Source organism: Cryptosporidium bovis (genome assembly GCF_009768925.1).
Source record: "Cryptosporidium bovis isolate 45015 chromosome Unknown contig_1, whole genome shotgun sequence".
Classification (NCBI taxonomy): domain Eukaryota; phylum Apicomplexa; class Conoidasida; order Eucoccidiorida; family Cryptosporidiidae; genus Cryptosporidium; species Cryptosporidium bovis.
The window spans coordinates 548673-572510 of NW_027125030.1; the positions used below are offsets into that span (position 1 = coordinate 548673).

The 23838-nt window shown below is 30.0% G+C and overlaps 7 protein-coding genes across 7 annotated transcripts; 6 read left to right on the plus strand and 1 right to left on the minus strand.

The window, feature by feature from the left end:
- Window positions 1–242: 242 nt before the first annotated feature.
- FG379_000125 (uncharacterized protein) lies at window positions 243–4238 on the plus strand (the record flags this gene model as incomplete). The annotated part of the gene is made up of 1 exon (XM_067326455.1): window positions 243–4238. One exon carries the CDS (start codon window positions 243–245, stop codon window positions 4236–4238), a length of 3996 nt encoding a protein of 1331 aa, XP_067183079.1.
- Window positions 4239–4482: 244 nt separating this feature from the next.
- On the plus strand, window positions 4483–6390 carry FG379_000126 (cysteine-rich with zinc finger; the record flags this gene model as incomplete). Its single annotated transcript, XM_067326456.1, has 1 exon — window positions 4483–6390. The coding sequence occupies one exon, from the start codon at window positions 4483–4485 to the stop codon at window positions 6388–6390; it is 1908 nt and encodes a 635-aa protein (XP_067183080.1).
- A 399-nt stretch (window positions 6391–6789) lies between these two features.
- FG379_000127 (uncharacterized protein) lies at window positions 6790–8859 on the plus strand (the record flags this gene model as incomplete). Its single annotated transcript, XM_067326457.1, has 1 exon — window positions 6790–8859. One exon carries the CDS (start codon window positions 6790–6792, stop codon window positions 8857–8859), a length of 2070 nt encoding a protein of 689 aa, XP_067183081.1.
- A 432-nt stretch (window positions 8860–9291) lies between these two features.
- FG379_000128 (protein kinase) lies at window positions 9292–11454 on the plus strand (the record flags this gene model as incomplete). The annotated part of the gene is made up of 1 exon (XM_067326458.1): window positions 9292–11454. The coding sequence occupies one exon, from the start codon at window positions 9292–9294 to the stop codon at window positions 11452–11454; it is 2163 nt and encodes a 720-aa protein (XP_067183082.1).
- Window positions 11455–11789: 335 nt separating this feature from the next.
- On the minus strand, window positions 11790–18614 carry FG379_000129 (uncharacterized protein; the record flags this gene model as incomplete). Its single annotated transcript, XM_067326459.1, has 1 exon — window positions 11790–18614. The coding sequence occupies one exon, from the start codon at window positions 18612–18614 to the stop codon at window positions 11790–11792; it is 6825 nt and encodes a 2274-aa protein (XP_067183083.1).
- A 1078-nt stretch (window positions 18615–19692) lies between these two features.
- On the plus strand, window positions 19693–21960 carry FG379_000130 (ABC transporter ATpase; the record flags this gene model as incomplete). Its single annotated transcript, XM_067326461.1, has 1 exon — window positions 19693–21960. The coding sequence occupies one exon, from the start codon at window positions 19693–19695 to the stop codon at window positions 21958–21960; it is 2268 nt and encodes a 755-aa protein (XP_067183084.1).
- Window positions 21961–22936: 976 nt separating this feature from the next.
- FG379_000131 (uncharacterized protein) lies at window positions 22937–23443 on the plus strand (the record flags this gene model as incomplete). The annotated part of the gene is made up of 1 exon (XM_067326462.1): window positions 22937–23443. One exon carries the CDS (start codon window positions 22937–22939, stop codon window positions 23441–23443), a length of 507 nt encoding a protein of 168 aa, XP_067183085.1.
- Window positions 23444–23838: the final 395 nt, after the last annotated feature.

Here is a 23838-nt window from a genome sequence, read left to right on the forward strand (position 1 = left end):
AAAAAATTATATGCATGTATACATGCACTCACAAGGATCATTTTATATTTTAATATTATTTTAAAAACATAATAGTTTTTTTTGTTAAATGCCTGAGTAAATAAAATCAAACAACAGTAAGAGTGAACCTTATTATCACAAATATATGACTTTGGGTGCTATTGAGATTTGACTAAATATTTATTTATTAATACTGAGATTTAAATTTGTAATACAATAAAAAATTATGGTTGAATGAAATTATGACAGAATTTGAAAGCAATAACAAGAGGACTAAAATAAATGTTGATAATTCTGTTTCAAATGATATGGCTACTATTAATAGCAGTGTTCAGGCAAAGTCAACAAGTGATGGTAATACCATATTTACAGAAGAAACAGAGTCCTCAATGCTAACAATTTTAAGAAATTCAAGAAGAGAAAATATTTTTGATGGGAGAATAAAACTATACTACAAAGACAAAATTTTGAATAAAAAAGAAAAGAGAAATACAACACCAAGGTCGAGAAAGTATATTATATCAAAAAATGATTGTTCTACCTTTTGTAAATTAAGGTATAAATTGTTTAGAAATTTGATAATAATTCTCGGGGTCCTACTTATTTTGGCTTCATTTTTTGGGATATTTCTGTTCCTGTTACTTCCAAAGATTGCGGAGATTTTAATAAGAAAATCCGACTTATTTGTAAAAGAGGTAGATATATTAAATGTGAGCAAGCAGAATGATGACCCTTCATTTGAATTAAATTCAGTTATAAATTTCGGTAAATCGTCCTCAATTAACTATATTAAATTCATCCATTCTTTATTGAACATAAGTTATATTATATCTAATGAAAGCAATACAGTAACTAGACCATTAGGGAAATTATTTGTCTCTCAAGTATCAAACAGGGGAAATGGTGATTATTCAGCAAAAAGTAGATTTACAATAACAAATAATGATTCACTTGGGATATTAATTAAATATTATACTTCAGATATTGGCAACCATAGCAAACCTAATATTGATTTGAAAAATAATCAAAAAATTATTTTCAATGTTAAAGGATTAATGTCTTTAAAAATACTTGGAATTAGAATTAACAATATTATTGTGGAGAAAGAAATAGGTTCCAATTCACTCGAAAATGTTACAAATAGTGGTAATAAAATTAAAAGTTTATCATTTAATAGTAATGATAATAATATAATAATTCACAATAAGTGGTTGAGTGTCTATGATGATGATGATATCAGAATTAATTTCGAAATGGAGGTAGATATATCAAAGTTACTAGGTGGTAATGAGGCATATGTCAATGGACAAGATGAGATATCGAAAAAAAAATTCATAATGCCATCAATTATGATGAATAATATTGGAGATTTATGGTTTAATGTATTAATTGGCAATGAATTAATTTGCCGTTTTATTTGGTTTGATTTTAATATCAAACCAGAGAGCAATATATGGACGTTTTCAATTGATTTTCCAAATAAAATTTCAGATAAATTAAAGGGAAAAATCATGGATTCCGTTATAAATGGAAATAATGATTCAGATATTGTATTGGAAATAATAGGTGATTATTCAGAAAATGAAGCATTTAACGAGATAATTAAGAATATTAATATAAAATTACCACTTAAAATATTATTTAATGTGTTTAAATCTGAAATGAACGGCCAAAAATTAACGGGTTCAAATATCTTAGACAAAATAATTAGATATTTAAAGGTTGGAAGAATTAAACTTATAAACGACCCACAAAGTTTAAGAATGAGAGGAGATATAAAAGTTGGATATGTTAATCCTATAGGGAATTCACTACCAATTGTGATGAATGAAGTATCATTAAATTCAGTTCTTACTGATGAATTAGAAGATAACTATGGTAATGTTCATATATATATTAAAAAAAAACCAGAAACAAGCATGCGCAGATTATTCGATATTTCTAATCATAACAAGAATACAGTTATAGACCTACTTTATAATGATGATTTATCTTTTTCATCCAACGGTATAGAACATCGAACTGATTCCAGAGGTCAAACTCCAAAAAAAGGCAGCATAGAGAAAAATAAATATAACCATATGGAAAAATGTAAAAATGAGAGAATTACGAAAAAGAATAGACAGCTGGTATTAAGACCTTGTTATAATATAAATGAATTTGAGATGGAATTAAGTATTAACACAGATAAAGTAAAATATGAAATAAAAAATGAATGGATTGAAAACGTTGTTAGAAGAAATAGGAAATTAGCACTGAAAAATTCATTATTAAGTGTAAATGCAACAACTATTTTTGGAAACTCATTATTTAAAAATATTAGAATAAAGCGTAATTTGTTAGGTAATAGCAACAAGATTCAATTTGCAGCCAATAATCAGATATATTTGGATGATGATGATTATAATTTTGATGATTATTACAATGATGAAGATGATTATCCCAAAAGTACTAGTGAAAATTTTAAGGCTTTAGATGTAAAAAACATGACAAAATTAATTAACATTGACGATTTAAAAATACTTGGTGAGGGTTACAACAATAGTTGGATAGTAAGAGTGTCAATTAATGAAACGAATATATTAAACAAATTTGGTGTTGATAAATTAGAAATAGGCTCATTTGGATTTATTATTAGTTATAGCAACGTAACAATTGGATTTATTGGTACAAATAATTTCACAATAGGCAGCAATTCAAAATTGACACTAATTGGTGCGATTAAACCAGAGGTCGATCCTACAACTAATGAAATTAATAAATCAATAATAGATATGATAAATTCAATTTTGAAAGGAAATGTAAACAAAATACAAGATAGAAATCTAACATTAGAATTTAAATCAGATCAACAAGAAAAGGAAATGTGCGTCAAATATTTCAATTATACAAAATATTTATCAGATGAGGATATTAGTTATTGGTTTAAAAACAAAAAAATGCCTTATTTAAATAAAATGTTGACAAAAAATGGAAACAGTAAGAAAACTTGGTTTGAAAAGTTTTTGAATGATCAGAAAATAAATATACCTATAAACCTAATGAATGAACTAAATAATTTTAGTATTCAAAAATATGTAGATAAAATTGTGGATGACAATTCAGATTTAATAAGTAATAGCCTATGCCTTGTTCAGTCATTTTTGAATGAGGATATCATAGTAAATGATGATAACAAAATAAGTGGAAACAAAATAAGTGAAATAGTTACTAATAAACTAAAAGAATACAATATAAAAATAACGAATGTCTCATTTCAGATATTTTTATCAACTAGAGAAAGCGACTTAATTATACCAATAAATGGATTATTTAATATTAATATTCCAAGATCAATAACAAAAAACCTGTTCGTAAACATATTGTACATTAATTATAAATTAGAATTATACGATAAGGATAATGAAAGAAAAATACTATCGTTTGATAATCTTCAAAATTTCAACAGTATTAACGATGAGATAATAAATGGAACGTCAATAAATATAGATGAGAATAAAGACTTTAATTTAGATATAAAAATGGAAAATACTGTAATATTATTAGAAGATCGAAATAATCAATTAATGAATGCAATAAAAACAGTTTTTGGATTACCAAAGTCTCAAAGTGAGCAAGTTAATAATATTGAATTAAGAAGTTATATAGGTATTGGAATTCAAACATCAATTGGAATTATTAAATTAAACGATATAAAATTATATGGTACTATTCGAATGCCAAATTGTAGAAAAAGATTAATGAAGATGGAGGACAAAATAAACAAGCAAATAAACATCAATTCAATATTTAAAGTTGAATCTATTCAATTACAAAAAATTAGATTAATTATACCACCTAGAGGAATTGATATTCAATTGAATACAGTAATTAATATTCCTAACTATATCGATAATTTGATATTTGATATTATTATTGGTCAATGTATATTTGAACTCAAAAATAATGATGATAATTTACTAGCAATAATAAAAACACCAAGGCAAATAATAATTGGTAACAATAGAAGAACCGAGCCAATTTGTCATGGATTTATTCCAGCAAAGTCATGGCTTCCAATGATGAATTTATTAGGCAGTGAAGAAGATAATACTGAAAAAATACATATCAAAGCAATAAATACACCACACGGCATACCATATTGGTTAATACCATTATTTGATTATTACAAATTACCGGCATCAAAAACATTTAGTAGTTTAGATGCAGCAGAGTTTAGTTCAGTAACCTTCTCATAAAATAATTAATTAGTATAGTTAAAAAACATTTTAGTGAAACAAAATATTAGAATTAAATAGAGTGAAATAATAGTGCAAATATTTAGATTAAAATCCTTCATGCGGGTTACAGTAATATAATTTCATGTTAAAATGAACGAATAAATATATTAAATATTTAAATATTAATTGAAAATAACTGGTATATATACTTTTTTCGTTTTATTAAATAAAAATAAGTTATAAAACTATATTATTTATTCACATGGATGACTTATTTTTGGCAGAATTTCATGGTTATATTGATGAAAAAACATGTGAAATAGCAGAATTAAGTATCAATTACATCAAATCATTAAATAGCTGTTTAAAAAAGCTAAAAAAGAATGATGGTATATTGGAAAGTTATTCTCATTTACGTGATATAATAGAAATAATAAGAATATGTTTGTTGCATGGCATATTAATCGATGAAAAAAGTTTCGAAAATATAACAAATGATGAACAAAATCCTAATAATCATAATAATAGCCTCTTTCACTTTGTAAGATTGTTTCCAGAATTGGAAGATATTGGAAACGTAGATGATATGTGTTTTATAGCATTTTTACTAGTGAACAGGGTATTAACAGGATTATTAGAGTCAATAAATAATCCAATTACAAAATGGAATCAAATAACAAAATATTATCATCATGCAAGTATATTAAGATACAATGATTTCATGAATGACTTTAAAGTAATAATAAACAGTTTTGAAATAAATATAAAGATAAAAAATTTTCATCTACCAAGCAATTGGTTAACATATTTTGCAAAATTATCACTCAGATGGAATAATTTAGGTAATGATGAATTGGACATAATAATTGTAAATAATAATATAACGAAAGAAAACAATAAGAAAACGACTCAGGAATATTGTGGAAAAGAGCAGTTACTATTATCTAATGAAAACAAAATAACTGGGGAGTCATCTTTAATATATATATTAAATAACAAATTAGAAAATAAATTTTATGAAAATGCGGATAGTTCAAATTCAAGCTCAATAAACTCAGGACCAAAAGTAACTGGTTATAATTCAAATACAGAGTTTGAAGATGAAGGTGAGATAATATACGATGAAAATGAGAATATACCAAAATTAATATATAATGATAATAACATGAAAGACATACAAGAATTACTTGATTTTATATGGAATCCGGTATTGGATGGTACAATACTAACAAGAATAAATGCTAATAACAATGCCAGTTTGTTATATGATAAAATGGAAGAATTTAAAGAAAAAGAAAACTATTTTAGTGTTCAAAATAACGATAACAATAACATGACAATTACAGAAGAAAAATTGGATATAACAGAAAAAAAACGGATAGATATAGACAGTAAAAGTAAACTAATAATGGAAAACCCTATGGAACTAATTAAATATAAAGAAAAAGATACTAAAGAATGGTATCTATACTACTATAGTGTGCCTGCAAGTCATGAGGAGGAAATACTAATATTGAATATGCAGGGTCATAAATGTTATAATACAAATTGTAAAATGAATTTTAATATAAACAATAATTTGAAAATAAATTTTTGTTGTTTTACTGGTTATTTTTATTGTGATGGATGTTTTGGTAGTAATTCATATTCAATATTACCAGGTTTATTGGTTAAATATGGCAACTTAACGCCAGTACCTGTTTCAAAATATTCGAAAAATAAATTAGAAAAATTGGAGGATATACCGTTGATAAGTATAAATATATTAACTGCTGAAATATGGAGGTCAAATAAATATATAAAGCAATATGTATATTTAAAAACATATTTAAAATCACTATTTCAAAGCAGTAATAATAAATACAAATTAAACAAGAAATGTCAATATAAGGAATCAATAAAAAGAAGACTTGAGAGGGAACACGACGTAAAGCAATACGATAAACCAGGATATTTCTCAATAAAACAATTAATAGAAATAGCATATGAAGTATTGTCACAAAATGTAGTAATGTATTCAAACGAAACAACACTACAAACATCAGTAAAAGAACTAACACAAATAACAGTAAATTGGAGAAAGCACCTGAGTAAGTGTATAAATTGTCAATTTGAAAAAAGAAGTAGCATGACAATGAGTAATCACCATTTATTTAAACACAAAATGTAATATGTAAATAAATCAAAAAAAATTAAATTAATAATTAATTATAAAATCAAACAGAAACGTTATTTTTTTTTATAACAAAATCTTGGGTTGTAATACCAAGTACTTCCCCCCAAGTAATTTTAAATATCTAAAATGCAAAAGGGGAAAAAATGCATTAAAGATTTTAATAAAAAAATACGCATATATATAAATAAACATATTTAGATTTATAGCTTTAACTTTAATTTAAATAATTATTTGTGTAACTGTGAACTGAATATATATATTTTTTAATAAAATAGTTTCTAGGAATACTTTTATTTTTGTGAATATTTTCTTTTTTTGAAAAAAGAAAATATCTATCTCCAATATCTGTAAAGAAAGAGTATATTAAAGTATTAAACTAATTTAATTAAATAGATGTGGTGTCTTCCCAAAAAACTACCAGATATACACAACAATATAGGAGTAGAGAGAGACTTTTCAGCAACAATAAATAAGAAGGCATTATTGGTATCGGGTGAAATAGAGGATCTAAAAGGATGTACGAATGACATAATAGAGTATGCAATAATATTATCTAAAGTATATAAATATAGAGAAATAAGAATACTACAAAGCGAATTTTCCGAAAGACTATATGGTAACTTTCCGTCAGTAACGCTTAATCAGTTAGAAGGAGGTACAATCATACAGATAGTAAGGCTAACAAAAAAGTCGTTAATAGAAGGATTTAGATGGTTGATTTTTTCACCATTAGCTGTAAACGAGTATATAAACACGGATTATTTTGAATATTATAATAATGAATTCAATATGAATAACAAAATTATAAATTCCTACTATAAAGGAAATGAATTGGTATTTGCATATTCAGGAAAGTCTAAACTTATTGAATTACTCAACATTGATGAAAATGAATTGATATATGAACCCCAATTTTACATATCTAAGGAAGAGCAGGTATCTTTTTCTGAGTTAGAGGATATAATAGCACTAAACAAAATAAGAAATAGTATAACTAATATAACTTGTTTTATGGATTGTGAATATGGCCACTTGTTTTTATTAAATTATACAAGGGAAATATCATTGGATTTGAGAAATGGTATAAATTTAGAGAATAATGTAGAAATCAGGCATTCAAGGATTAAAACACTACCAAATATAAACAGTTTACATAATACCGAAAAAGAGAATAAAGTCTACAATAAAAGTGAGAAAAATAAGGTTAACGACACAAATGAGAATTTAAAAGTAAATACAAAAACAGAAACACGTAAAAAAAGTGATAATTTAAAGCCAATAATACTGGGTGTCAAAAAAAATATATACTGCGATCCAAATATATCAGTAGTAATATTTTCATCTTGCTTACCGAATCAGATGTCTCAAGAACTATCGGTTTGTTCTAATAATGGTTTAAGTTTATCTATAATATATAGAGGATTATTCTCATACAGTTTCCACTCTTTTATAAAGCAAAATCTAATGGCCTATAATTCAAGCAATTACAACTTAGGAGATTATCATATACACAAGGGAGTATATAACAATAGAGATGTGTTTAACATAAAGAGTGAGAATATTTTTAGTTTCACTCTTGAATATGTGTTAGAAGAACTTAAAAATAACATGTCATACTTGATAAATAGGAATCAATTAAATGAGCAGTTTCCATTGTTAACGACATCACCTAACATAATACGTGGAAGAAGTAAATTGTTTCAAGTGTCTTTTAATGCTCATATTTACAATACATCTTGTTATTATAATACAACGAATAATGCCAACAATAGCTATAATTACAATTTGCACAATAGAAATATTACATATGAATATGGATCGACACAGGGGTTCGGTGACAATAGTAATATATATAACATTAAATCATCCAGGAGCCTTGGATATGTATTTCCTTCTGTAACCTCTACCCAAGCGAGAAAAAAAGAGACACAATTAACTTTTCCAACACAATTTTCAATGGAAATAAATGAGCAGCAGAGAGTTAAAACTGAAAACAATAACAAACTGTTACAAGACACGGCAAACTATAAATCACGCAGTGGAATTTTTGGGGGTTTTCTAAGTAGTAATAAGAGAATATATGTACCAAACAATTTAGAAAGCAGTTGTAATTCCTCGATTAAATATGATACATTTGATCAAGATGGTACGCAAGGCGAATATTCCACTCACTCATCTGAATTTGTACTTTTGAGTGAAATAAGCAAACTAAAGAATGAACTTGATATCATAAAAAAATCATTTATAAAAGATCGAAACATTAGATCAGCCTTCGAAGAGTGCAATAATGATCATTATTATAATTATAATAATAAAGGTAACATCAATCACAGCTACTTGCAACAGCTTTATAACACCAACTCGGTTTTTAAAAAAAGCATTAGAAGTTCAATTGGAGTAGGTCGCATTAATAGTAACGTTAGTATCGGAAGTAGTCACTTCAGGACTTTCACTTCAAAATAATTATTGAGTATCGTAACATAATTCACAGCTATTTAATTTTTCAAGATTAGAGATGAAAGTGTGTGTAAACACGCATTCTATGCAATGACTCGTCAGTATTCAGAAAAAACTGAAGTCAATGAAGAAAAGAGGAATTTCATTTTCTTTGATTTACCATCATTTAACATTACTATAGATAAAGTATTTGACAGTATTTAGTAAATTGTTTTTAATTTTTATTTGTTTTTTTCAAATAATTTTAACCTATCCGCTTTCTCTATCGTTTAATAAACAAAAGTAAAAAATGACAGTGATGGCGCCATGTGTGGGGAGAAGTACTTTCAACATGTAATAAAAAAATAAAAAGCTGATTTGTACAAATAAGCCGAAAATAAAAGTTAAATAAATAAATAAATGTAATAAATCAGTAATAGTGAGTTGTAATGTTATATTATGAATTATGAATACAGCTATGATAACTATATAGACAAGTTACCAAATATAAACCGATTTAAACTTGAAAGTGGAATAACCACAGATGAATATAAAAAGTATATAAAAAAAGTATCAGAAGAAACTAGAATGGACAAAATATCAGGTATTTTGAAGTATAATGTAGATAATATTAGTTGTAATAAAGCAACCAAAAACGAGAGTAAGTGGAAGCCAATAGATTCAGACACATTTTACGGAGATAGTGGGCCATTATTATCAAAGTTATATACAGTTCCGGATGAGTTAAGAAATTTTTTTGAAATTTATGACGGCACAGAGGGAGTTTTAGGTAGGGGAGCGTATTCTAGTGTATTTAAAGTTCGCAGTCGTAGAAGTGGAAATGTATATGCATTAAAAGTAATGAGTGTGGAACACTTTACATGTAGGGGTCTGGGAAATCAATTAAGAAGGGAGATTCAGCTTCAATCTCAATGTTATCATCCAAATATTGTTCAACTATATAAATATATGGAGTATTGTGGATATGTTTTTTTATTATTGGAATATGTAGATACTAATTTATTTAGTGTAATTCACAAAAAAAAGAAGAATCAAGTAATAGACACTTCAGTGAGGCGTAATATGTATTCCGTAAATGGCAATATTAGAAATGGGGATCCAAATCATTTGTTTTCAAGGAATGAGGTAATTAGTTTTACTTCCCAGTTGTTAAAGGCAGTTAATTACTTACACGAGATGAATATAATCCATAGAGATATAAAACCTGAAAATATATTGATATCTAAAGATGGCAGAATAAAACTAGGTGACTTTGGTTGGTGTGGTGACCTAACGAGAAAATGTTCATCAATTGCAGGTACTTTCTGTTATATGGCTCCAGAAGTTTTAAAAGGTGAAAAACAATCAATAAAAGTTGATTCCTGGAGCGTTGGAATAGTGTTGTATGAATTATTTACAGGAGGTGTTCCTTTTGTTCCAGATAATACTTCTACGAGTGAAAGTGGTGGGAATAGTTTTCACACGATTTCGATGTTAAAATCTATTAGAGAAATGTCTAGAGAATCCAAACCTAACTCTTTTCCATCAGATGCTTGGCACCTTTGTTGTTGGTTACTGAGAACAAATAGTAATGAGAGGGCTTCCCCTATTCAGGCCTTGAATCACCCCTTTCTGTCTGAAGGGAGTGCTGTTTCTCCAATACCTATTGAAATTGATCATGCTAGAATTTCCAATGATAGTGTTATTTTCCAGCCTACACCTGGAAAAAAAAAGGAAGTTGTCTACAATGTTGATACAAATAACAAAAAATATGGAAATTACAATACTAATTCAGATTGGTCTGGAATACCGTCATCCATGCTTTTAAATGGAGTTACTTACACGGCATTACCCTTGGTAGCCGTTCCAACTCCAACAAACAGAGTAGGACCAAAAAGAGAATCCAATATTAAGAGAATGTTTACGGAGATACCTTCATTTTTAACTTCTAATAATGAATATGTAAATATTAATTCAGATTATGACTTATTGAATCGCAAAAACTGCAAAATAACAAATAATAGCGGTCATACTCAAAGTCATTTCCTTCAAAAACATATAACTGGAATTCCTCCATTTCAATATTATAGAAACCTTGACGAAAGAGTGAGGGAAGAAAGAAGAAAGTTTTCTCCAATTAATTATAGTTCGGAACAAACTCATTCTTCTGAAAAAGAATGGGTTAAACAAGAAAAAAAGAACCCATTTTACCATGAAAATAATTCCGAAGAGAGTTTAGGAAGAAAAATAAGGCACGAATTTTCCAATACCGATAATTATTACAATGTGATGGAATATGAACCAGCTTACAATTCTGAGAAGGAACTTCTATTATATAACAATGGACTTGTAGAAAAAACAATGAATAATCAAAATATCAATCCTTTGAAATACAAAATTAATCCTAAAACCCAGATTCCTCCACATCTCCTTCCTCAATATTCTGGAGGATTATTGAGGCAAACCAAACAAAATAGATATATTAGTCAACCACCGGTAACTGAGCAATTTATCGCAAATAATGGGTCTAGGAGGAATCATTACGTCTCGAGCTCATCTCAAAACTTAAATCAACCACCCATAAGAGCAGAGGACGTGCTCTTAGGCCATCGTAAAAGGTAAATTCTAAATACAGAATTTAAAGGTTTCATAACAAGAAAGTTACTACCCCCTAAATAATTATAGTTTGTTTTTATGAGATATAGCAGAGATAATATAAAGACAATCAGAATTAGGTTTAGAATTAGAAGTAAATTAGTCAATACGGGATTACGGGAGACTATTAATATAAACTAACGTAGCGTCCTATTCGTTTCTTTTAATCTGCTTCCTACATCTTATTTTCTTTAATAATTCCCATATTAACCTTGAAATTCGTCAGTATCATACAGTTTCCGCATAGATCATTTTTATCCTCTGTGATCATTGACAACATCGCTGCTTTTATCTATCATTTATTATCTTCTATGGTGATTTCTATTGTTACTGCTGTTACCACCAACACCACCATAGTTAGCGCCATATCCATCATTGGTGGCACTTCCATATCCTCTGTTACTATAGTAACCGTGAGTGTCATGTGAATAACGTTGATTTTTATAGAATCCTCCATGTCCACCACCACCATACCCACTACCACCAATACCACCTTGTTGATAATAATTGTTCGAACTAGGGCCAAACTTCCTATGGTGGAATCCAACATCCTTTATGCCCTGCTTCTCTCTAACCATAGATTCCTTATACCTCCTGTACTCCTCAAGATAATGGGATCTCCTAAAGAAACCTTCAGTTTTCCACCAATTAAGAAGTTTTCTTAAAGTAGTTTCTGATTTTTTCCACAATTGAAATCCTTTTTGAGAAACGTAAATTCCATCCTCAAAGTGAATTCTCGCTCCACTAGAACCCACTCTTGTATTTGGTGGAACAGAAATCAAATGGAATCTACATGGAATTTGTTTGTCCGCAACAATTCCCCATACAATAGAGTTCCCACTCCTAGTAGACTCAACAAGTAACTCTGAAACCAAATTTTGGTACTCCATATTTGCTCTGTATTTAGAGTGAGTGTAAACAGTAGAAAGGTGAACTTTCAGAGGATGAACATATTGAATTAAGATTTGGTCAATATCGTTAAATTCCGAATCCTCTATTTTGAGCCTTCTTCCAAGTTCACCTGGAAGTCTTTGATCAAATTCATCAATATTAAATATTTTAACCATGAATGGATTGTCACAAACTTTTACGTACATTATTAATTTATCTATATATCTATTTGATGACTTAATTACGACCTCTCCAATAGTTATATTATCATCCTTCATGTAATTCATTACCTCATCATGGTTCCAGGTCCTGTAATTAGGATGGTGAATTGTTCTATGAATCGCTCCACGTAAATATCTCCCTGCTGCACCATCTTTGAAGTCAGAATCCCCACACAATGAGTTCAATTCAGCTCTAGAGCAATTTGATATCACATTCAAGTTTTTCTTGAAAAGAATATATGCATAGTGCCGTATATCTGTCCAAAGAAGAGAGGAAAGATCGTCTTGTAGGATGTTAAAATTGTTCCTTTGAAATTCCGAAACTCCTTCTAAACTTTGTGTAGATACAGATGTAGAACTGGAACTAGAACCAGAATCTATATCAAAGCCACCAACTCCAGAGATATTATTGTTACGATCACCATTATTATCTCTCTCCATATTTTCAGATCGTACCTTTTGCTGTCTCCACACGGTTTCAATAAGGTAATTTAGAGTATTACATATTTTTCCCTGTGATAACGAAACGAAAACACAGTTTTGAACAAAATCGATATTAGTAACTGTCGCTTGTAGAGGAGTATTAACTTTGAAGATCGAGACCAAGGGAACAGACTGAAACATTGGATTTTCGTCCATAAGTTCATCCCAAAAGTTGTCAAAATCTTCAACAATAACCTTCATTCCATACTGATCAAACCAGAAAGAAACTGGATTTCTTGGGAAAGAACCACCAGGTTTAACTGTAGCGACTCCTGTTACCCTACATGTAATCTCAGATCCTATAAATAAATCTTCTTTAGAAATTTGCATGGCCTCTCTTACTTGCCTAGATCTATCCATTCCTTTAATCACCTTTGCAAAGTAGCTACAATCATATGGTTTTTTAAGTTCCCTAAGCATTCTGTTTAAATACGGTAATAGTCGAGGTATATCTTGATTTTCATACATTAATTTAGCGTATGCCTCGAGATCCAAGGTTTCTAGTTTATTTCCTCGCTTACTAATCCAACTCCAATAAAGCGTATCGTCATCTAATTCTCTATTTCGACCTCTTTGCTTACCACCAGAACCACCAGTACTACCTCCTCCTTCGGAGGCCATATCTTTTACGTTGCCTAAAATGGTTTTAGCTAACTCACTGTCATCAATATCACTAAGGCGACTTATATCAAAGATATTAAGGTTTTTGTTAAATCCTTTTTCATATATACTCTCCTCATCTACTCTCAAAAATACATGAGAGTTTAGATAAATATTCTTAGTGAGACATCCAACGCCTTTCTTTCCAATATCAGATTGATAATCATCATCGTAGTAATCATATTGACTATTGTGATAGTTATCTCTATTTTTCTTTTCACCTATAAAACCTGGAGTTATTGAGGAACTCGAATTATTTTTTCCATCCACGAGCAAGTCAGATTCAGTTATTTTTAATTGACTTCTATTGAATATAGGTTCTGAAACAGAATCTAAGTAAAAACTCAATAATCTTGCCTTTCTTGGCCCCAAGCCACTAACGAACTTCAGTGGAGACTGAAGATGCTGATGACCCTTCATTCTGTTAATTTGAACTCCCAAGTTTGAAACAACTGATCTTATTGCCATTAGGAGATGGAACTGAAGAAGTTTGCTATCAACACTATCCTGATACTTGTGAAGTTTTAAGCATGTAATTAAGTTGAATCCATTTCTTCCACCTGACACTTCACTATAGAATGAGTTTCCAGAATACCTAACTGTATTATTGTTTGAACCATAATAAGATTCATTTTTCGCACCTATATTTACATTCAACTCTCGTTCAATTTCATTATTACTGTCATCCCATAGTCTTAACTGCTCCGCAAGAGGATTCTGTACCAATCTCCCGACTGAAATTGCCATCTCAACAGGAATTGGATGACCTTCACTCCCTTTTCTTGCGTCAGATTCTGAGTTTGTTTTTCTTACAAGAGCCTTAGATACATCCATACAAACAAAATATATACCTGGGACATAATTTTTATCTTTCCTCTTAACTTTTTTCAAAACAACATCACCCCAAAGACTTCCTAACTCAAGTGATTTCATATTAGATACTCCAATACAAATATAGTGTGGAAAGTATGTTTTTGCAAACTTTACTAAATTCTCTAAATCTTCCTCGAATCTCTGAGTTTCAATGGACCCTGACGTATCTCCTCTATCATGATTATTATTTTTAAATATATTTGAGAATTTGTTAATAGAAGATCCAGAAATTAATAGATGATTTAATATTAAGTAGTCCTTAAGTTCTCCAAAAATATCCAAAGCTGTAACACAAACCTTAAATCCATTCTGGGCTCTCTCGACAACACAAGAAATAACATTTAAGCCCCAATTTGTATTATATTCTTCTTTCGGTTGTAAAAAATCTGAATCACCCATTTTTTGGTGAGAAAAGACTTTACCACCCATAAACTTGCCTCCAAATCCTAAATTATCTAATCCATATTCATATTCATCGAAGTCGTCATCATCCTTACCCAAACCATCCCTAACCTTATCGTTTGAATCCGATCCATCGACTTTTGAATCATCTCCTAGGTTCAATTTAGTTGGTCTTTTTGGTGGCAGCAAACTAAGGCGTCTCTGGAGACTCAGAGAACAGAGTTCTGCGATATATTCCTGTGATCTTGACTTCATATAGTTCAATACATCCTTCCTAAATGCTGGAAATAGTTCTTCAATTAGTTTATGAAGAATAGGCACTTGAATTTGCTTACTCCATACACTTCCAGAGACACTTACATATCCATATTTAAGCTCATCCAAGATGTTTCTTACAATTCTGTTATCTATATTATCACTATTTCTAAACATTCTCATTTCTTGATCAAATCTATTTTGAATTGGGGTTGGTATAGGTGTATTGGTCTTTGAATACACCAAACTTCCCAAATTGTTCCCACCATCAGGAACTAAATGATTGTATGAAGAGTTTAAATCAGATCCCATTTTAAACATACCAACTTGGTGCAGAAAGCGTTCTTTTATCTTAGCTTCACCATCACTGCCCCTCCAAGGAGCTTCTTCATCAAAGCAAAGAGGATGAATAACAACATTTATAAGGCCAAGTTTCTCGAGTTCAAAAATCTGAGAGGATAAGCATCCGTCAAATAAAGCGTTAAAATTAGAGGTTGAATCGTTGATATCATCATTCAATGGTAAATAAGTTCCAGGAAATAAGGTGTTAATAGGCTTTCTAAATATTCTACCGGCTAACCAACCAGTATTATTTGGTATCAAATTTTGTTCACCTTTTACTGTAGTTACTGTTGTTATACATGCATTGGAAAAGAAGTATTCGTAAATCTTTGTTCTGATTATCGGAAATGTTGAAAGTCTTTTCGCTTCGTAAATGATTAATGATTCTATTATCTTTTCACTAGAAAAGAAATTAGGACTTTCAGGTACTATATATTTCTCAAACCATTTGTTCAATGCAGATTTGGAATTCTCAATTACTGGACCAACAGGGGGAAGTAAAGAAAACGTGCTTGGTAATTTATGAGATGAAGATGTTGGAACTGAGCAATGAAATTGGGGAGAAGAAAAATTTCTCATGTAAAGAGAAAGCACGTATGGAGAAACAATGTACTGATTCCAGATATTGTATAACTTGTTATTTTCAATATACTCGAACAATTCTGTTAAAAAATTTTTTCTCTGTTTTCTCCCAGAATCTGAAACAAATTTACCAATATTCATTTCCAAACCATCCTCACCGTCAATATTGATTATTTGCCTGAACCTTTGAGTTTCAATGTGATAAGTTAAGTAGAGTCTAAGTTGATCAACATCGCGATTTGTATCAAAGCTTTTTATAGAAAGAACCTCATTAAGTCCTGAAACAGTTAGAAACGCAGAAGTAAACTCGTCATTATCAAAATTTTGTTCTGCCTCTGAAATACTCGAATACTTTTCCAAAGCCTTGGAGTTCCTTTTGTTAAACAATTTCTGACGGAGAGATCCAATTGAAAGCTTTAAATTATGATAAACTGAATCAAGGAAGACAATCTTTCCAATAAGAAATTCATTTAGAGGGGGATAAACAAGGTGAATTTTATGTAAAGAAATATACGGAATATCGAAACGTTCATTCAATATCCAATCCAAAACACTGTAGACTGCTTTTGATACCATCTGAAATATAGAACCTCCGTATGAATAAGGAAAGGATGACTTGAACTCTAGAGTGTGGGTTCTGCGAATATAATCTTCTTTAAATAGCTCCGGATACGTTTGTAAAAATTTCTTGGTAATCCAATTGGATTCTACCTGCAATTCCTCTTTTGTAATTTTTCCATCACTAAGAGACTTCCACCTTCCACTATACAAGAGATAAAGCCTTTCTGGAACATCAGCTTTCTTAACTTCTGTATCAAAGTCAGTTAAATATTGACCCTGAATTTCACTGGGTTCCGCAATACTATGTAGTGTATGTAAAGTGGTATTTTTAATTCTATCCTGAAGTCGTTCTAACTCTTTATCACCCCCATCAACATCTGGGGCTCTAAAAAGAGCCTCATCATCTTCATCTAATTCATAATATTCCTTTTCTGAATCCTTTTTCTTTACGGAATCAAGTGTGTTATCAGAACCATTAATTTCAGTCTCTGTCCCAATAAGATGTGTCTCATCATCTTTGTTTTTGTTCAAAGCCTTATATTTGTGAAATTTATTCATTAAAATATCCATTACAGTATCATAGTCTCCAAAAACTGATTGAATCATGCTGTATTCGTCTCCTTTGTAGGATTTCTCCTCAATGTCATAGACCATCCATCCATCGTCATCATCATCCTCATCATATATTTCATCATTGTCCAAATCAGTATTCAAACGATTATCTTCAACGTAAGGATTGCCCACAACGTCATCACCATCCCCCACACCACTAAAGAGAAGATCCTCTAGATCACCTATATCTTTACCAACTAAAGTCTTACCTGAAGAAGTTCCATCTGCCTCGGAAACCCTTCTAAGACGATGTTTTTGAGAGTGCGTGTCCTTTCTAAGTCTAATTCCTGTGTTTTCCTCTATTAATTCCAAATCATCTTCCTCCAGATCACCTCTCAAAATCTCATCGTCATCATCATCCTCTTCGTCATCATCAATATCACCAGAGTCTAATAAATGACCATCTTTTACATCCTTAGTTTTGTCTGAGTGATCGAAATTAGTTCTATTATAAACAGTTTGGTCGTCTATTCCGTACTCAACTTCATCTGTAATAAAATCTCTTAATTCCTCATAACCTTCCTCATCAACCCCATCCTCATCTTCATCCTCATCATCATCCTCATTTTCACTAGAAGAGTGTAATTTCGTTTTTCTCTTCAAACCCCTCTCATTTTCGGAAGATTTTACGTTTCTCTCGTCAATATCGTCATGTTCATCTGTTTCGTCAGCCTCATCGTTTATAAACATATTTTCATGTCTACCATGAAACTTTTTCTTGTTAGAATCAAATGACTTGAGTTTCTTGCCCTTTCTTAGTAAATTATGGCCATTCTTTTTTATCTCCATTGTATAAGCATCCTCACTTTGATTAAAAGAAACAGAATTTTCATTTTTTCTATCTTCGTCTTTATCGCTAGTCTCAGCAACAAAATTGGAAATGGTTCCGTGTAAAAGAGCATGTAAAGAACTTCCCTGAGAAGATACACTTTGACGCCTTTTCTTTTTTTTTGGTTCGTGTGTTTTGTGATCATTTCTTTTGTCTTTATTTTTTATTGCAACTGAAGCCACCTCAGGTGAGCCAATTATCACCTTTTCGGTACCTTCCTCCTCTCTAAAGTCTGAAACATTCTCACTGCCCTCCACTACTTTATCTATTTCAGTCACTATTGTTGTTGGTGCTACTGTTGATAATACCGATGTCCTTGTATTGGGTTTATTATCAAATGACGTATCAACTCCTCCCGAAATTGGGGTTACATGTTTGTCATCTGTTTTGGCATCCTTAAGCCCTCCTTGCTCCATGTCCACAAAGGCTCGAACCAATTACTAACCGAAACCTTACCTTAACCAGCGCAACAATTATTCACACCTTATTCCCCTAACCCAAACATAACACGAAACAATGATATAATAATATTTTTTTCTATAAAGAACCTTTCTATTCTTATTTATTAATGCTAAACCTTGTATACAAACCCAGATATTCAACCTCGATATTAATATCCCTCTTTGTTAAATACTTAAATATTTGATTCTGCACCCTTGGTCTCCTAAACGTCTATAGTTACAATTAGCTCCGCCTAAATTTTATTATTTACCTCTTATACTTTATGCCAAAGTTGAATATAGCTAGTTAATAAATATTTATTATTATCAACTGCAATTTTAATATTATAATCTATTTGACATCAAATTATTTGTTTTCAATACTTTAGTTAATAATTTTTCTTTACGAAAAATTATATTTTAACAATTAATGGTATACAAACATTATATTAAATAATATTTATTAAATTTTACACGCGGACAGCAGTTTTGGCTAATTTGGTACCTATAAAATAAATATCAATAAATACGATACCAATTTAGGCGGGTAGAGTTTAATCTAAAAAATGTTACCTACCATTAGGGGTGAACAGATTAAAAGGTCTTTATGTGATTTTATAAGTAGGAAATAAGTAGTAACAATTTATTGTGAGTTTTTTTCCGGGAAAAAACATGTTGACTTCAAGATAACCATTCTAAATCCGAAATAAACTGCTACTACAATTGACGCTTGCAACACAAAACTTTTATATTTGTCCCCGAATGGTAAAACATAATAATAAATAAATAGAACATAAAATACATCATTTATTTAAATTATAAAATCCAGATAGTAATATGAATGAGACTTTCCTTTAATAATTCATTATGTCCATTTATTTTTTAAAATTGAATATGAACATCAATGTATGGGGCTCAACATAATAAGGAAAAATAAGCGGTTAACTGTTCTTTATGCTTCAACCCTGAAGTAACAAAGGATCACGAATTTAAATACTACAATTTTTTACTGGGAATTTTTGTTTCCAAAGGAAAACAATCTTTTTACTCAAAAATGGATAGGAGTATGCTCTTGTCAGATAATGATAATAAACAAATAGATAGTTCACTTCCAAGTAAAGAATTAATATTAGATTATATTAAAAATATATGCGGATCTCAGGAAAATTATGGGGATGAAATAGTTACAGAATACCTAGTTAATGTTATTAGTAGTGAGATTTATGAAAACAATGGAATGTTATCAAAAGATAAGTTGTTTGAAATGACAGAACTGTATTTAAGACATTATTTTAATGTTTCTAGTGTTAGTGAAGCAATTGATGAACTATATGATTCTCTGGGACTAAAACCTGAAGAAAGTACAGAAGGTTTTTGTGGAGTACTAAAAGAAATAGAACCAACTAAAATATTAAATTCTGATGAGACTGAAAAGGAGCTATTGCACGATCCTTTATTAGAACTTGATGTTAGAGCAAATGGAAATTTCAACAAGAGTACCCCAATAGGTGAAAGCATTAAGCTTCAGAAGGCACTTGCAAAAGAAAAAGAAAGACAATTAAGACTGTTAAGGCAGTGGCAAAAACAGAAATTAGAGGTTCCAGTTCCAGTTTGTCAACATCCAATAACTTGTTCAAGACAAAAAATGAAGGACATTCAAATCCCAAATATTACTATTTTTATTGCAGGAAGAGCACTATTGAACGATGCGAGTTTAAGTTTGAGCTTAAAACATAGATATGGCCTTATTGGTAGGAATGGAGTTGGAAAGTCAACGTTACTGACTTACATAGTAAGAAGAGAAATTCCTGGAATTCCTGTAGATGTGTCAATAGCATGCGTAGAACAGGAATTGCACTTTAAAGAAGAAGACACGGTTTTGGAATCTGTACTTAGTATTGATACTGAAAGACTTTCACTGTTGGAAGAGGAAAAGTTGTTAACAAAAGTAGACTCCGATAATCCAGACAGTACGTCACAAGTGCAAGATGATTCAGATAGATTAAATAAAATATATGAGAGATTGAATGAGATAGATGCATATACGGCAGAAAATAGGGCCTCTGTGATTTTAGTTGGATTAGGATTTACTCAAGAGGCACTCAAACAAAAAGTTTCCCGTTTATCTGGTGGCTGGAGAATGCGAGTTGCCTTGGCCAGGGCAATATACGCAAATCCAGATGTCCTTTTGTTAGATGAACCTACAAATCATTTGGATATATTAGCGGTTACCTGGCTCGAAAATTTCTTAAAAGGATGGGATAAAACATGTGTAATTGTAAGCCATTCCAGAGATTTCCTAAACCAGGTTTGTACAGATATAATTCACTTTTGTGATCACAAATTGACTAATTTCAAAGGTAACTATGATTCATTTGAAGAAGTTCGTTCAATTGATCTTGATATAAAAAGAAAGAAATTTGAACAACAAACTGCTGAAAAAGAGAGAATACAAAGATTCATTGATAGGTTTAGGTGCAATTCATCCAGAGCAAGTTTGGTACAGAGCAGAATTAAATATCTTGAAAGGCTTCCAATATTAGATGAAATACGCAAAGATCCCAGTGTAATATTTGATTTTAATGTTTTGGACACCAGTTCCAGTACATCAATAAACTCAGAAAAAGCAGATAAATTATCTGTATCATTAATTGAGTGTTGTGAGGTTAGTTTTTATTATTCTCAAGATTCTGGTAAATCAGTTAAACATATTGTAAACGATTTCAGTATGAGTATTGGAACTGACTCTAAGATTGCTATTTGTGGTGGAAATGGAAGTGGCAAAACTACAATTTTAAGACTTATCATGGGGCAACTTAATCCTACGAAAGGAATGATAAGAAGAGACCCAAAAATAAGAATAGGCTATTTCGCACAACATCATATCGATCTTCTTGATCTTACTCTAAATTCTGTTCAACAACTTCAAGCTAAGTATCCCAATTCAGATATCTCTGATGAGAAGGCAAGGAATTTCCTCGGGAGATTCGGTATAAATGGGAGTCTTGCACTAGAGCCCTTATATGTGCTCTCTGGTGGCCAAAAGAGTCGTGTTGCAATTGCAATTATGGCGTATCTAAATCCACATATACTAATTCTGGATGAACCTACAAATCATTTTGATCTAGATTCAATTCAAGCTCTCATTGTTGCTCTAAATTCTTTCAATGGCGGAGTTGTAATTGTGAGTCATGATGCACATCTTATTTCCTGCGTTGCTGACTCAATTTGGCATATAGATCATTTAAACAAAACTCTAAAAGAATTCAAAGATGGTGATTTTGAGCAATATAGAAGAACTATCATAAAAACATATTCTTAATACAGTGCTTAAGAACTATTCTAATTATTTGTTAGTATATTTGTTAAGAGTTTGATTAAATATATGAAACGTTCTTAATGTTAAACATCATCGTAATTCTTTCTTTTTTTTTTTAAAAAAGAGAAAGCTTGTACTTATTATTATTGTTATTATTGATATCTTTTGTTTGTATTATATTCGAAATCATACTATCATAAGCTAGATTTTATTAGCTAATTTAATATTTCTTTTTTCTTTAATTGCTGCAACTCCGCTTTAAATCTTAGTTACATATTTAAACACATTCAGAAGATTCTATTACACCACAAAAAAAACGTTATTCACATTTAATGGTAATTAATAGTGTAATCCGTAGGATTTTAAGAAATGGAAAAAAGTTAAGATTATACTTACTGTTAAATCCCATATATTTAAGATCTCAATATAAATGGATACATCATTGTCTACCCGATATCAAGTTTTACACTAATTCAAAGATCAACCTGGAATGTAATATAAATTTACAGTTAAATAAAATCTAGTGATGCCGGGAAATTGAAAATAGAGAAATGATTTGTATTCTGAAAAGTGCGTTAAAATTTGAAGGTCATAGGTTCAGCTTAAAGAAATCTTTCAATAATTTAAGAAAACAATAACATTAAATGTTTAATAAAAATACACGCGAAATTATAGTGATTAACAGAATGATCACAAAAAAAATGAATTCAAAGTTGTTCCCAATACTAAACAATTTTTTGCGGGTGCAAACTCGATCCATTGGTGTGATAATAAGAAAAATTACTAATAAGCTGTTAGCAAATTAATTTGTATTTATATGAATAAATATTATTTTTAGTTGTTTTTTTATTTTTATTAAACCTATAAATTTTTATCATTTTAATATTTGATAATTTATTTTGGCTTTTGTTGATATGGCCGAAAGAAATCTAGTATAATAAACTAGACAATAGGCAAAAAGAATTCTTTTTATTAGGAAATGAAGAATTCAATGGTATTTTTTAAAAGAGGTGCAATTTTATTGCTTTTTATTGCAATATTAAGCTCAATTTTTCCTGAATTATTCAAACCAAACTCGGTTATTTTTTATCAAGCTTCATTTGTTAAATTAAGATCAGTTCAAGTGAGTTTAATTGGTCAAAGTGCGGAATTAACAAAAGAAAAATGCTTAAAATTTGAGAAGTTGCTTCTTGAAATTCTAATTTTAAGAAATAGTTTGAGGTTTTGGTTAAATTTTGCGGATAAATACTCGAGATTGAGTGAAAGGGAAACAGATGAAAAATTAAAGAAAAAGTATTCTGAAAAGGAAGAAAAGGGGAATCGAATGGTTCTTAAATATTCAAATGATGTAAGCGAATCACTGGATACGTATGATGATTTATTGAAATTACTTTTTGAATGTTTAAAAATTTTTGGTGAACATTTCCATCCATATTCAATCATTAAACGTAATAAGAGCTTGCTGAGATATATTGATTACTATTAGTACATTCAAAAGTATTATCATTATTTAAAACTGTATATTTAGCTAAAGTACCACACTCAAACAAAGTCAATGTTTCAGGCCACAAAACAGTAAAAATTGAGCATTAACAATACCTAGACTAGTGTCTATCCGTAAAGTTTTCGAGTATACATATACAATATGGACGCTTAATTGTTTTTAGTAGTGATGTTGCTTTCTCCGTAAAGTACCATTTATTTTATTCTATCAACTCGAGAAAAAAATGTGTTTTAGTTCCCGCTAATTGTTTTAAAGGTAAATCAACTCCCATTAAAGGTTAAATTGCGTATATTTTGCACTAATTCAAGTGTGAAATCTAAATTGTATTCAATACTAAATGATTAATATTTTTTCCCGTATTGCATATTCTCGTTCAA